The sequence below is a fragment of the Acomys minous genome (assembly GCF_964271855.1).
Source record: "Acomys minous genome assembly, chromosome: 17".
NCBI lineage: Eukaryota > Metazoa > Chordata > Mammalia > Rodentia > Muridae > Acomys > Acomys minous.
In genome coordinates this window covers 16,574,780-16,590,130 of record NC_140500.1, presented here as the reverse complement: position 1 = coordinate 16,590,130, position 15,351 = coordinate 16,574,780, and the positions used below count along the sequence as shown (strand labels likewise).

The 15,351-nt window shown below is 38.4% G+C and overlaps 2 protein-coding genes across 2 annotated transcripts; both read right to left on the bottom strand.

The window, feature by feature from the left end:
- Positions 1-982: 982 nt before the first annotated feature.
- Positions 983-1,912, bottom strand: LOC311587949 (taste receptor type 2 member 105-like; the record flags this gene model as incomplete). Its single annotated transcript, XM_084765288.1, has 1 exon — positions 983-1,912. The coding sequence occupies one exon, from the start codon at positions 1,910-1,912 to the stop codon at positions 983-985; it is 930 nt and encodes a 309-aa protein (XP_084621414.1).
- A 2,794-nt stretch (positions 1,913-4,706) lies between these two features.
- Positions 4,707-5,636, bottom strand: LOC311587948 (taste receptor type 2 member 114-like; the record flags this gene model as incomplete). The annotated part of the gene is made up of 1 exon (XM_084765287.1): positions 4,707-5,636. The coding sequence occupies one exon, from the start codon at positions 5,634-5,636 to the stop codon at positions 4,707-4,709; it is 930 nt and encodes a 309-aa protein (XP_084621413.1).
- Positions 5,637-15,351: the final 9,715 nt, after the last annotated feature.

Genomic DNA, 15,351 nt, shown 5'->3' with positions numbered 1-15,351 from the left:
CTGCTTCATCAAGCATCCGCCAGTAACATGTACTTTGAGATTTCATGGATGAAGTAAAGTTACTGTAAGTAGTAAAATGGAAAATAAAGGAAGCACCCCTTTCTGTTCTTCAGCTCCATGTGGTAAACGCTGAGAATGGCCTCAACTATCTGCGTTGGTTCTGTACTGGGAGTCTTTCTGGGGGAAAAAGTATGGGTGCTCAGGGAAGTCATGTTTCTCACAATGAGGTCTTGTTTCAGACATTTATTCTGTCTGTAGAAATCTCTACACAGAGTAGTCTGCAGTTTGATTTTTTTTTCTGCTAAGTACATGGGAACAAATGGCAGAGTAGAGGTGGACTAAGCAACCCAATTTTCACATGGTATTAAAATCCCACCACAGGGTGAGATTCCAAGAGATACAGCCAGAACAGTTGCAGAATATTTCAATAAAGTTTAGTCCTACAGTTAAAAATCAATATGAAGGGCTCCACAAGGTAGATGAGTGGGTAAAAATGATTGCTGTGCATGCCATGCCACCTCAATTCAATCTATGAAAACCTTGTTATAAAGCTGGAAGTAGTGGCATGCATCTGTAATCCCAGCACTACTACCATGAGAAGGGAGGTTTAGACAGGTGAGCTGCGTGAAAGCTCTTAGCTCAGCTAGTTAGGAATATCAGAGTGACAGCGACAAAAGAGAGACCCTACCTTAAAGTGGAAGGAGAGACCCAACTCTCTGGCTTGTACATACCCATGTCAAAAATACCAACATTGTATACATCTCCTCTTACAACTCCTAACACACACACACACACACACACACACACACACACACACACACACACTCATTCTCTCTCTCTCTCTTTCTCTCACTGGATAATAAATAAAAATAAAGAAGTTATAGGTCTCCCCAAACTCAATGCAAGAACACTATACAAATGAAAAAGATCTTTTATAGTTTCTTCATTATTATACAAGACCACTCATTTCTGTTCCAGACTGTCACTTGGCCCTGAGATTTTTTCCATTCGCAAAGAACTTTAATCCCTGAAATACCCTAATACAGGCTTTCTTCAGCTGACTATTTGTTAGAATTAGAATAAATGAGTGACAGCAAGGGTATATTGATGCAGTTGTCAAACCAAAAATAAATAACAGTTTGTTTTCTGGGTTAAATACACAGTAAATTTCTATAGAAATACCTATAAAATACAAGATGAAAAGGATGATAAAAGAAATCAAAACTTTCATGGCTTTCATATGAGCTTCTGTGTTGAGGTCTCTGAGTTCTGAGACATTAGACTGCATCTGCTTGCTGTGTCTCCAAAGTGAAACAATTAACAAGAAACATGCAGTTAAGGCCATCATAAAGAGAGAAATTACTCCAATGTTGAATAAAACATAGTTTATAGTGAATTCCTTTTTCTCCCAGTCGGTCTCCCAGGTCCTGTTCCTATGCTCCACTTTATTATCCTTCATCACCTTTACAACAGGTAAGAAGGTGATTAGCCATGAAATTAGCAAGCACCCCATTAGAAAGACAAAAACTTTATCAGTTCTCCTCTTCAACCAGAGAAATACATAGTGGGAAAAATTTGCTATTTTCAAGAAATAGAAGATGCTAAGGCTGGTGGCAAACCAGACAGTCAGGTGATTCACAGTCACCCATATATAAGTGATACTTTCAGTTAGATTGGCAGACATACGCATCCTTGGATAGAATAGCTTTGTATATGCATCTAAAGTTAGTATCCATATGATAAAAATTCTGGAAGTTGCCAAGCCAGTGAGAAGAAAGCCAATCTTATGGAATTTCTTGTTTTTGTTCCAGGCAATGCAGTTAACAAGTACAATAAACGTGTTCCCTAAGAATCCCAGCCCGGCCTCAATAGTTGCAACAGAAAGGAGGATGCCTTCTGCTATACTCAGCATCTTTGCAGGTCCCTAAGACTGCATCTGTTGTATCTGTTGTCGATCTGCTGCAAAGTATCCTCTATATTGAGTGCTTTATAGAAGATCTTCTTTTTCTTCTCTTCCTCCTCCTCCTCCTCTTCCTCCTCCTCCTCCTCCTCCTTCTTCTTCTATGTAAAGACTTCAAAATTCATCAAGAATATTTTGTTATAGAATTTGCGGTGTCTTCATAGAATTCTGTGCACTTGACCCATAAGACTTAGATTGTCTACAGAATGTGTGCAGACTCAATGTCTTTGTGTAATTTGTTTACAAGAAAATGAGTTTCTATTTTATGTATTGTAGTTTCCCCCTCTGAGACTATTTTGCATGTAATAAATCTAGTAGTTGAGTAGGGGTGGCAGATATACATGGTTAGAAGTTAAGCAGCCATAATAGTACCGAGTTTCATATTTTAGATTGGAAATCACCATCATGAGTTGTTCAAGGTAGCACATACATGTAGTGCTAGTTCCTTGAAAGGTGAAGTGTTGCACCACTTTAGCCTGTGAGTTTGAGGTCAGCTAGCTAAACCATAGCTCTCTTCTGAAGAAAAAAATTTCCATAACTCATAAACCAAAAGGACAAAGAAAAAAAAAGAAAACCAAAAATAAGAGAAAAATCATCACAATTTTATTGTTTATAGACATAATCTTAATGTATAAATAACTAATTAGATATAAAAGAATTATTATTACTTTACTCTGATACTAACTTAATGTTTAATTAAAATGTAAGCTCATTTGTAGGTATGGTAAGTTTCAGAATATTAAAAAGTTGTATTTGTGCATAATAGTTGTACATAGTGATAGGTTTTGTAAAAGTATTCTCATTCAATTACATTATGGTTTTAACATTTTCAAAGTTCCACTACGATTCTCTTCTCTTCCCTTTCATTACAATTTCCATCTACTTCTCTCTCTCTCTCTCTCTCTCTCTCTCTCTCTCTCTCTCTCTCTCTCTGTGTGTGTGTGTGTGTGTGTGTGTGTGTGAATTTATATATGTACACATACATTTTATCTATGTAAAAATCTAAGTTTTGTCTTTTGGTGACACTCAGTATTTTGAACTTTTCAAAATAAGATATTAATCTTATGTTTGATATAAAGATTTTCTCCCATTCTGTAGGCTAGCTATTTTGTTTTTTTTTGTTTTTTGCTGATTTACATATGGAGAAATGCTCAACATTTATCTTTCTGGGTATGACCTATTTTGCTCCAGATGTATCCATTTTTCTGCAGATGCCATACTTCACTAATTTTTATGGCAGAATAGATTTTAATTTCCTTTGTATATTCTTCTCTTCATGGACACAAAAGCAGATTCTTTAACTTGGAAAATGTGAATAGTGTTGCAATAATCACTGTGTCCAAGTATCTTTGTGGTATGGTGACCTGGAATCCCTGGGATGTATAGTCCATATTGCAGTAGGTAGGTCATGTGGTTGTTCTTTTTCATTTTGTTTTGTTTTTGTTTTTGAAAATCATTCATATTAATTCTTGTAGTGGTCAGACTAAGTTACTTTCCTACTAGCAGTGTAGAAGACCTCCTTTTCCCAATGCTCTTGTCAGCATTTGTTATAATTTGCATTTTTGATTACAGTCATTCTGACTGGGTTGAGATGGAATTCCAATGTAGTTTTAATTTGTATTTACTATATAGTCAAAGATGCTGAATAATTTTTGAAATATTGACTGGAATTTGGGTTTTCTTTGAGACTGTTTGTTCATCCCATTAGCCTTTTAAAAAAATTTGAGTTGTTTGGTTTGGTAGCATTTAATATTTTGAACTTGTCATATATTATAAATATTAATCCTGTGATGGGTATATGGTTAGACAAGAGAGATTTCCTCCCACTCTGTTGGCTGTCTTTCACTCAACTAGCTATTTTCTTTGCTGATTTGTATAGTTCCTGGCTTAATTTCACAATATTATCATATATATATATATATATTTTTTCTTTCCCATCCAGGTCAATACATGTTTCAGCCTCAATGTCCTGTGGCCTAAGATTGTCTTGTTTTCTTCAATAAGGTCTTATAAAATTCTAGTGAGGAAGCAAAAATAATGGCAGCGGGCTGTTTTGTTTTAGGGGACCCCTTCTTGACCAACAAATTGAAAGACAGAACCTGGTACTGAAATTTAATTTGATGGTGTCATTGGTATTGATCTGTAGGCAGAATCATTTTATGAATGTTCTGATCTATTTTTCTAGCTATTTATCAGAGCTAAATCAACCATTATAACCATTCTACTATATCAAACACTTAATAAAACAACAACTTTGTTGCTTAATGGGTAAAAATAAAGGCAACTTTATAAGAAGTAAAAATGTACATAAAAGTTCCAAACATTGTAACTGTCTTTCTTTTTCTTTCTTTCTTTCTTTCTTTCTTTCTTTCTTTCTTTCTTTCTTTCTTTCTTTCTTCCTTTCTCTTTCTTTCTGAGGAAAGGGTGTCAGTGGCCCAGGAAAGCCAATGGAATCACAGTGAATTGTAGTTTTGGACATTAGGCACACTGTCAAGTCTTTCTATCCATGGGATAGTCTGGTTGACGTTTTTCCTCCTGCAAATGTATAGGAAGAGGTTAAAGAATCAGGAGACTGGCTGAACAAATGAACCTGTACATCAGGGAGTGTGATTCCTTGAGAGGTAATCACAAGAGTTCAGAAGATTCCAACAATGTTTGATAATGGTACTGAATCAAGAAAAGAATATAGTACAAATGCAAAGAATCTTCACAGACTATTCCAGATCATTCTTTCTCTTCCAGACTTTCATATGACCCTGTGATCTTTTCCTTTCTCAGAGCATTTTAATTGTTGTAATATCCTTATAGAAACTTGCTTCAGCTGACTGCTTGCTAGAATTATAATAAATGAGTGGCAGCAGGGATAGAGGAACGCTGTTGTCAAACCACACATGAATAACAGGCTGCTTTCTGGAATCAACAGACCTATTGCACTGATGGCCATACCTATGACATGCAATATGAAAAGGATAATAAAAGATAACAAAAATTTTATTGCTTTCACATGGACTTCTGTGCTGATGTCTCTGAGTCCTGATTTATTCCATTGCATCTGCCTCCTGTGTCTCCAAAGAGAAATGATTAACAGAAAACATACAGTTAACATTATCATAAAGAATACAAATACTCCCGCATTGGTGAAAACATAGTTAATGAGTAACTCACTTCTCTTCATGCGGATCTGCCATGATGTATTTATATATAACACTTCATTATCTTTAACCATCTTCACAACTACCAGGTAAGAAAATAACCATGACATGAGCAAACACCCTATCAGGAAGAGAAAAATTATGTTAATTCTTCTTTTTAGCCAGAAAAATATGTGGTGGGAAAAATTTACTATCTTCAGGAAATAGAGGATACTGAGGCTGGTGGCAAACCAGACACTTGCTTGACTGATAACTATCCATAGGTAACTGAGGTACTCAATCACACTCTTAGGGGACAGCAATTGTGGAGAGACTATCTTAATGTATGCTTCTGTGATTAACATCCACAGGAGGCAAATTCTGGAAATTGCCAAGCCAGTGAGAATGAAGGCAATCTTAGAAATCTTCTTGTTCTTGGTACAGTCCATGCAGTTCACAAGGGCAACCAATGCATTCCCTAAAATGCCCAGCACAGCCTCACTAGTTGTGACAGAAAGAAAGACACCTTCGCCGGCACCCAGCATCTCCGCTGTTCTTTAAGATGACTTCTGCCGAAGCTGCTTAATATTATCTGGTGAAGAATATCCAATCTATTGGCTGCTCAATAAAGGAGTGGCTTTGTCTTCTTCTCTTAAAGACTTAAACGTATCTCAAAAATTATCTGTGGTAGAATCTGGAAATGTCTTCATGGAGTTGCCTCCATTTGCTGCTGTAAGTTTTAGCTTGTGTACAGCATGTGGCAGATGGTCTTCTTGCAATTTGTTAACAGGCAAATAAAAGTTTCTGTTTCATGTGTTTTGCTTGTCCCTGTGAGACTATTTTGCATTTAAAGACGTGTCACGTTGTGAGGGCCATCATCTGACAGCAGGAAACGGGGAAGGTCACTGAGAGGCTGGGATGTAGGTGAGAGTGTGAGGAATGGCAGACTGGACAGACATACTTTATTCACTCTGGATGAAGGCTTCAGGGAGTGTATCTGCCAGAAGGAAACCACGCATGTTCTGGTACCCAAGGACCATACACAAGTGTGTAGCATGCTGGTTGCACAGAGATAGGTACACAGGCCCTGCAGACACACAACTACTGGTAACAGTAGTGATGATAAGGTTCTCTGACATCATGGTCATATTTGCCCATAATTATAGAAAAGTAGCACTCAGCAAAAAAGTGGATGAATATAAAATAGTTTACTTTACTTTTGCGTTTCCCCACCCACTTGATATAAATGATTTTGTGCTGACATACAGTGAATACCCATGTCAACGCTATACTATCTAAACATAAATTGGCCCTTAGACATCGTTTCCTACAGAGATATGTGCAAAAAGAATACAAAACACAAAATCTAACATTGATTTTTCGTCTTTTAAATTAACAAATCACTATCGCTAGCTGGTCACAGTCACACTCTTACGTTCATGCTCTCTGCTGTGCTTGGACAGAGGCATCATGCGACTTCAGGGCTTTGAAGCCAACGTATGTAACACAGTGACAGCTCTCTTCTGAAAAACAAAAAAACTGAAACTCAAAACTTCAAACAAACAAAAAGAAAAAAAATAAGAAAAGGAAAGGAAAAAAGGTAAAATCACCACAATTTTTCATTTATAAATACAATTTAAATGCATAAATAAAATTGTATATAGAATGACATATGCAGACAAACTGATAATGGTACAATGATGTAAGCCATGAATGTTATATGCTGTAAGGGCACATCTGCGCTTTATTCTGTAGAAAGCCATCTACCTACACACTCTACATAACAAAGCATTTACTTTGTTCTGAGCTGAAGTTCTAGTCGATGTCATCAAAGGCCTGGCTGAAGAGGAAAATGAGACTAATTGGCAGTGCTGTTCATAAACACATTCTTTCCTATGGAGAGCAGAGGATAAAGAGAAAACTACTGAGAGCGAAAGAAAGAGGTGTTCCTTCCTCACAGATCTTTAATCTTTGCAATACCCTTAGAGAGGATTGGCTCAGCTGGCTGTTTGCTATAATTAGTATTAAGGAATGACAACAGGGATACATGGATGCAGTTGTCAAAAATGAATAGTTTGTTTTCTGGAGTAAATAAACACAACATATAGCCATACTTATGGCTAAAACGATGAAATATATTATGTAAAGGATGATAAAAGAAAATAAAACTTTCATGACTTTCACATGAGCCAATGTGTTGAGGTCACTGAATTCAGAGACATGTGTCTACAAGTAAAATAACTCACAGGAAGCATGCAGTTAGGGTCATTATAAAAAAGAAAACAGCTTCCACACTGACAAAAACATAGTTAATAATGAACTAACTTTTCATGAGGATCTGTTGGAATGTGTTTCTTTTGTTCTTATGAGTTAACTTCTCAAGTGCTGGAAAAAGAAAGTAACCATGACATAAACAAATATTTTATCAGGAAGATAAAAACCAATTATTTCTCCTCTTCAAGCAGAAAAACCACACGGCATAAAAAGATATGACTGAAGAAATAAATACAACAGTCAAAGAAAATGTTAAATCTGAAAAGCTCCTGACAGAGAACATGCAAGAAATCTGCCACACTATGAAAAGACCAAACCAAGAATAATAAGAATAGAAGAAAAAGTTATGGACAAGCCAGAGAGAGGTGAAGCTCACTGTTTTTTCTCGTTAGCACCTTTGATTCTTTAGTCCACCTCTTGTCATAGGCTTTAGGAATTTACATTTAAAAGTCAAAGCCTGTCCCCAGAGCTCCACTGCTCTGCTTGCCTTCTCTAGGAGGTCTGCTGTCTCCAGGAATACCCAGGCTAGACCCCTGCCCCCCAAGCCCCTCTCTGGGTCCCTCTGTGGCACAGCCAGCATTGGTGAGTTGCACTACATCCCCTGACCCTGACCATTAGGGCTATGGTCCTGCCTGCCTTCCCCAGGAGGCCTACTGGCCACAGGAACATCCAGGCTAGGCCTTTCCACCCCAAATCCCCAGCCTTCTGGGTCCTCCTGGGGTGCATCCTGGTGAGTTGTACTGTCCGTTGAACTCCATTGCCTAGTGCATGGCTCTCCCTGCCTTCCTGGAGAGGCCTGCTTGTCCCAGGAACATCCAGAATTTCTGCTGGTACCAGAAACATCCAGGTGGCCAGTCAGCACCAAGGACAATCAGGTGGTTAAAGGCCGGATGAAGAACACAAGCAACAAGAGCCGGGGCAATATAGCAGCACCAGAACCCAGCTATACTATTATAACACGCCCTGAATAGTCTAACACAGCCAAAGCACCAGAGTATGGTCTAAAATCCAATCTTATAAAGATAACAGAGACCTTTAAAGAGGAAATGAATAAACCCCTTAAAGAAATATAGAGAAATATAATCAAACAGGTGAAGGAAATGAATAAAACTGTTCAAGACCTGAAAATGGAAGTAGAAACAATATAGAAAACACAAACAGGGAATTTTGGAGATGGACATTTATCTCTCTCCATCTGTGTGCCTGTCTATCTGTCTGTCTATTTATGTATGTATGTATGTATGTATGTATGTATGTATGTATGTATGTATCTATCTATCTATCTATCTATCTATCTATCTATCTATCTATCTATCTATCTATCTATCTATCTATCTATCTATCTATCTACCTATCTATCTGAGACAGAGTCTCCTTAAGTAGATCTCACTCTGGAACTTGATATATACACCAGCCTGGACTCGAACTCAAAGAGATCTGCCTGTGTCTGGCTCCTAGGTTCTGAGATTAAAGGTGTTTACAACAACAATTCCTTGCACAATTGTAGTTGTTTTCTTCCACTAAAAGATGTCTTGGTAGTTTTCCCCTATCTGAGATCTCTAACAGCTAACGGAGGGGGACATTGAGCCTGAATTTGCCATGTCCTGCAGCCAGGTGGGATTTTCTGTTAAGGGCCCTTCAGGAGGAAGAGGAAAATAGCTCTAGAATGTATGGAATGTGGTCCACCAGTTAGAATACCCATGATGGGCATAAACCTCAGGGACTATGTGCCCTGAGAACTTCATGCTGTTATGGAGCATAGCTGTGCTTGTCGTCCTTGTGGTCACCACATCCCTCATAACATATAAGTTGTGTGAACGCTCATTAGGCAGTATCATTGGCACTTACAGGAACAATGTTTGATCTCTTTCAAGCATTGTTGCAAGAGCAGACTAATGATTAAACCAGCACCCTTGAAAATAACTTAGAGTTGTAGATTGTTAGAAAGAATTTGAAAAAGTAGATTGTTTAGCAAGGCTACATAAAGATGTTTTTGCTAGTGGTTCTGATGTAGAAAATCTTAGGGAAATATAGATTGTTTAGAAAGGTTAGGTAAAGATGTTTTTTTTTCTTTCTATTGGCTCTGATGCAGAAAATCTAAAGAAACAATTGAAGTTAATAAAAAAAACACACTTTTAATTGTAAAGCTAAGAACTTTTTGAGGTTTGTGAGCAAAAACAATGGCCCAGAGTAGCACTGTTTGAAGTGACTCAAGCTGGGCTGTTTTCTGAGATGATGTTTGATTTTCTTATACCTATTTTTTGCTCTCCACTTCCTAATATGATTTAATAAAAATATTAATGTGTAAATGGGCACCTTTAGGATTTAAAATAGAAATGGCTGGTTATTTTTATATAGAAATTTAGATTTGTGATTATTTCAAGATTTTTTAATAAGATTACTTTTTAACATAATTGATTCTCTCTTTTAACCACAAACTACAGCCTGCTGGTAAAGAAATAAAACAAACATAGGGTATCAAGTCTCTTCTTGGTGACCTGCTATCCTTCCTCTGAGTGCCACCAGGTTTCCCCCTCCAGGGGACATGGTCAAATATGAGGCACCATAGTTCGTGTGAAAGTCATACCTCACTCTCCACTCAACTGTGGAGAATGTAACAAGAATAAATTAATAAAAATTAAAAAAAGAAATAAAACAAACAAACAAACAGACAGACAAAAAAAAACCTAAACTGGCTAAGAATTTTCCTTGCTTGCTCACACTTTGTTAATATAAAACAAATATCTTAGTTAAAAACATAGATGTTCTTGGGAATAACTTATTTTTCATGTTTGTTTCTCACCCATAATACACTAAACAGTTGATCTTGTGAAGGTATTGGAGAACATATTTTTCACCATTTTAGGTTTTTCCAGGATTTATGTTTAGGCTGCCACATAACAGTCTTGTCACAAGGTGGTGTTGTAGACTTTGGATTCATCTGAAAATTCTTCATGATTCAAAAGATGGTCTAATATTTGTTCTATTGTTTGTAACTTAACATGGATTTTTTTTTCTAATCCTATTTCTTACATGAGTCTGTTTTATCCTAATCTTTCTTAAAAAGGATATATAAAATTACAATAATTACTGAAAATACATTTATTTGTATCCTGGTAAACTTAACAAAATCATAACTTAACCAAATGCCCTTTGTCATTGTGTTTTGCATTTTTATTTGTCATATTGTTTTTAGATTTTACTCAATTCCCTTTTAAAAGGACTTTCCAAGTGTCTTATCAAGTGTGGAGACTTTTCACCTTTTCTCCTTGTTTCACATCTGTAGTTGGTGTCAGCCAAGCCTTTCTGCCATCCAGCCTGCATGTCATATTGGCTGCTAGCTTCTCTACACTTTTGAACAGCTGCAGGCTTTTACAGCAGCACCCTACCTCCAGTTGTCCTGAGACCATGTGCCCTTCCATGCCAGACTGGGCTGGCATTTCTGGCGTCAGTCCAATCTGGGAAGGTCGTGAGCCACCATGGTAGGATGGGTCCAGAACTTGTGTGGCCCCTTTCCAGCCTTCTGTCTGGAGCTCTGTTTTTGGGTGCTGGGTGTGTCTGAGACTCTATTCCACTCTCTGTCTTAGAGGGCTATGCCTCCTCTTCGGCTAGCTAGCTGCGGCCTGATTTTCTAGTCGGTCTTCCAGTGTCTGGAACTTTTGGTCTAGTGCCCAAATCTAGTGTCTAAGATTAAATTCTTTATGAGTTCTTGCCCCATCTTTGGTACAACAAATTCTGAAATAAGATAAAAGCAGAGGCCTTTTCTAATACCCACCCTAGCTTCCAAAAAAAAAATGAGATAGGGACGTGTTATATTTATTAAAAGCCTTCATCTTTACAGCTGTACAGATTCTTATCCATCCTAATCTGACTATGCCAGCTTGACCTACTACCCAGCAACATACCTAGTTACCTGCCATCTAGTTGTGCCTTGGCAGCTTCTGTTCCATCTTTGTCATCATGGTTAGTTCTGCATGGTGACTTCCTCCTGCCCCATGGCCTTATCTTTCTCTGCTGCATCTAGGACACTCCTCTTGAGACTGCAAGTCCTGTCTTAACTCTACTGCCTGCTATAGGCTGTTTATCTCTTTATTGGCCAATCAGAGATGAATGCGAGTTTTTTAAACGCAATATTGAGACAGGAGATTTTTTTTTTCAATAGTAATGATCATTTTATAATCAGTCTGCATTTAGCTTTCTCTAGGTTCAGCAATTGAAAATTGAATATATAGACACATCTTAATACAATATGAATGAAGATCACCTCTGTTAGGATTCTGCTTCAGTCTGCCTGTCTGTGAAGTCTTTGCCTACATGCCACGGAGGCATGGCCCTGCCTAGGGCTATATAAAAGGACAGACCCACCTTGCCCTTTTCTCTTACCCCCTTACTCCCTCTCTTTCTTCATCTCTCTTCCTCTGTCTCTGTCTTTCTCTTTTTCTGGAGGGGGCCTTCCCCCTTTTCTTTCTTTTTTTAAAAATATATTTTATTAATTTATTCATATTATATCTGAGTGAGTTAACCCAGAAGCAGAAAGAATCAAATGGTATGTACTCACTTATATCTGGACACTAGCCCAAGGGGCATGTCCCATGAATGTCTTCACTTATCACGAAAGTGGGACAGAGGAGAGGACATCCTATTGGGACTCTAGGTGAGAGAAGCATGGGAGAATGGGGAAATAGAAGAATCCAGAGGGTCCTAGAAACCTACAAGAAGAACATTCCAATGGGCCCTCCACCTTTTCTTCTCTCACCAAGTTCATTTAATAAACTTCTCCATATGTAATATCTGTTGCCTGGCATCTTATTATGTTAATATATACTATCTTATTTTTATTTATTAATTTATTCTAAAGATTTTTTTTATTTTCTTTGGAAACGTTCCCATTTTATCTGTGTTCTCTGAGGTTTATTCATCATAATATTTTTCTTTTCAAATTTTATTTTATTAATTTACTCATATTACATCTCAATGGTTATCCCCTCCCTTGTATCCTCCCATTCCTCCCTCCCTCCCATTTTCCCCTTACATTCCTCCCCTATGACTGTGCCTGAGGGAGACTTCCTCCCACTATGTATGCTCATAAGGTATGAAGTCTCTTCTTGGTAGCCTGCTATCCTTCCTCTGAGTGCCACCAGGTCTCCTCATTCAGGGAACATGGTCAAATATGAGGCACCAGAGTTCATGTGAAAGTCAGATCTCACTCTCCACTCAATTGTGGAGAATGTCCTGTCCATTGGCTAGATCTGGGTAGGGGTTTGACGTTTATGGCCTGTATTGTCCTTGACTGGTGCCTTAGTTTGAGCAGGACCCCTGGGCCCAAATCTGCCTATCATAATGTTCTTCTTGTAGGTTTCTAGGATCCTCTGGATCCTTCAACTTTGCCATTCTCCCATGCTTCTCTCATCTAGAGTCCCAATAGGATGTCCTCCCCTCTGTCCCAGTTTCCTGGTTAGTAAGACTTTCATGGGACATGCCCCTTGGGCTACTAAGCAGATATAAGTGAGTATATACCATTTAACTCTTTCTGCTTCTGGGTTAACTCATTCATTATGATCATTTCTAGTTCAATCCATTTATCCACAAATTTCAGGAATTCCTTGCTTTTAATAGTTAAGTAGTATTCTATAGTGTTAATGTATCACAGTTTTTTGTTTTGTTTTTGTTTTTGTCCATTATTCTACTGAGGGACTCTTAGGCTGTTTCCAGGTCTGGCTATTATGAATAAGGCTGCTATGAACATAGTTGAACAAATGTTCTTGTTGTGTGCTGGAGCATCTTCTGGGTATATTCCAAGGAGTGGAATAGCTGGGTCTTGAGGAAGCCCTATTCCCATTTTTCTGAGATAGCACCAGATAGATTTCCAAAGTGGTTGTAGTAGTTTGCATTCCCACCAGCAATGAAGGAGTGTTCCTCTCTCCCCACATCCTTGCCAGCATGTGGTGTCGCTTGAGTTTTTTATTTTAGTCATTCTGATGGGTGTAAGATGAAATCTCAGAGTTGTTTTGATTTGCATTTCCCTGATGACTAAGGAGGTTGAGCATTTCTTTAAGTATTTCTCAGCCAATAGATATTCCTTTGTTGAGAATTCTCTGTTTAGTTCAGAGCCCCATTTCTCAGTTGGGTTATTTGGTTTGGTGATGTTTAATTTCTTGACTTCTTTATATATTTTGGATATTAGACCTTTGTCAGATGTAGGGTTGGTGAATATCTTTTCCCAGTTAGTAGGTGGTCACTTTGTTCTGTTGATAGTGTCTCCTGCCTTACAGAAGCTTCTCAGCCTCATGAGGTCCCATTATTAATTGTTGACCTTAAGGCCTGGGCTGTTGGTGTTCTGTTCAGGAAGTTGTCTCCTGTGCCAATGTGTTCCAGGCTGTATCTTCTGGGACTCTAGGTGAGAGAAGCAAGGGAGAATGAGGGACATAGAAGGATCCAGAGCGTCCTAGAAACCTACAAGTAGAACATTATGACGGGCAGATCTGAGCCCAGGGGTCCTGCTCAAACTATGGCACCAGCCGAGAACAATACATGCAGCAATCTTCGATCTAGTACCCAGATCTAGCCAATGGACAAGATATTCTCCGCTGTTGAATGGAGAGTAGGAACTGACTTTCACATGAACTCTGGCGCCCCATATCTGACCATGTCCCCTGGATGGGGAGGCCTGGTGGCACTCAGAGGAAGGACAGCGGGCTACCAAGAAGAGACTTGATACCCTATGAGCATAAACAGGGGGAGGAGGTCCCCTTCAGTCACAGGCATAGGGAAGGAAAGTAAGGGAAAAAATGGGAGGGAGGGAGGAATGGGAGGATAGAAGGGATAGGATAAAAATTGAGATGTAATGTGAATAGTTAAACATATTTTTTAAAAAAGGAATCTATGACTTTCGGATCCTTTTTCCTCTTTATCCTTATTGCTAGAAAGGCAGGTGTGCACCACTATTCTTTTCTTTTGTGGTGTTGGGGAACTGAGCTAGTGCTTCAAGTGTGCTAGGCAAGCACAGGGCTATGTGCCCAGCCCGTGATGTATTCATTGTTGGGCGATTTTTTAACCTGAGCCTAAATTTTCAGATCGTGTATTATTGGCCATGTTGAGAGCAATTCTCATCCACTGAGTGTCAGGAGTGAAACCTCTGCTGCTTTCCCCTATTTAGAGAAAATTTTGCCTTCAATCATAGTTCTCCAAGTTGAAAATATGGCTGTTCGATGATTTTTCTGTTTCATGGGTTCTTTCCATGCTCTTATTAGTCCTGTAGAATCTTAAGAGTTAGGGAACCTAAGGGACAAATTCTGACCTCATGAAAGCAAGAACAACAACCACCACCACCACCACCACCAACAGAACAACAGCAACAAAACTTTTGGGAAAGGTAGCTCCAGGATGACTATGTGCATCCAGCACAGGGATTGCCTTCGGGGAGCAGCTACTAGATAAAGCCCTGCTGAGAGGAAAAAAAATGTGATGATGAGTTTAAAGAGGGATGTGAAGTTAATTATGTGTTGAGAATTTCATTCTGATATTTGATTCTGGATTTGAGCCGTATGTGATGTAATACATCTCAACATATGATTAGAGATTATTTATAATCACATCCCAAGGTCTAGTAACTTGTTATGCTCCAATTTGTTTTCATCAGCACCAGATGACATTTTTACCCAAGTACAGGAGTAAACACAAAGATCCACAAAATCAGTGTCTCTAACCAGGTTTAGGAATTTTCAGAACTAAAGTGTTGGTGTCTCAGCTCTCTCTCTCTCTCTTCTCTCTCTCTCTCTCTCTCTCTCTCTCTCTCTCTCTCTCTCTCTCTCTCTCTCTGTTCCTCTCCCTCTCTTTTCTTCATATTCTATTTCTTGCTCTTTTTGTTTGTGTCAGGTCTCATTACATATCCATATTTTGTTCTGGGACTTTCTGTAGACCAAATTGTGATCTTCCTGAGACATACTGCTTAATAAGTTGACCTTTTAAAAGTTCTCTCTGAACTCA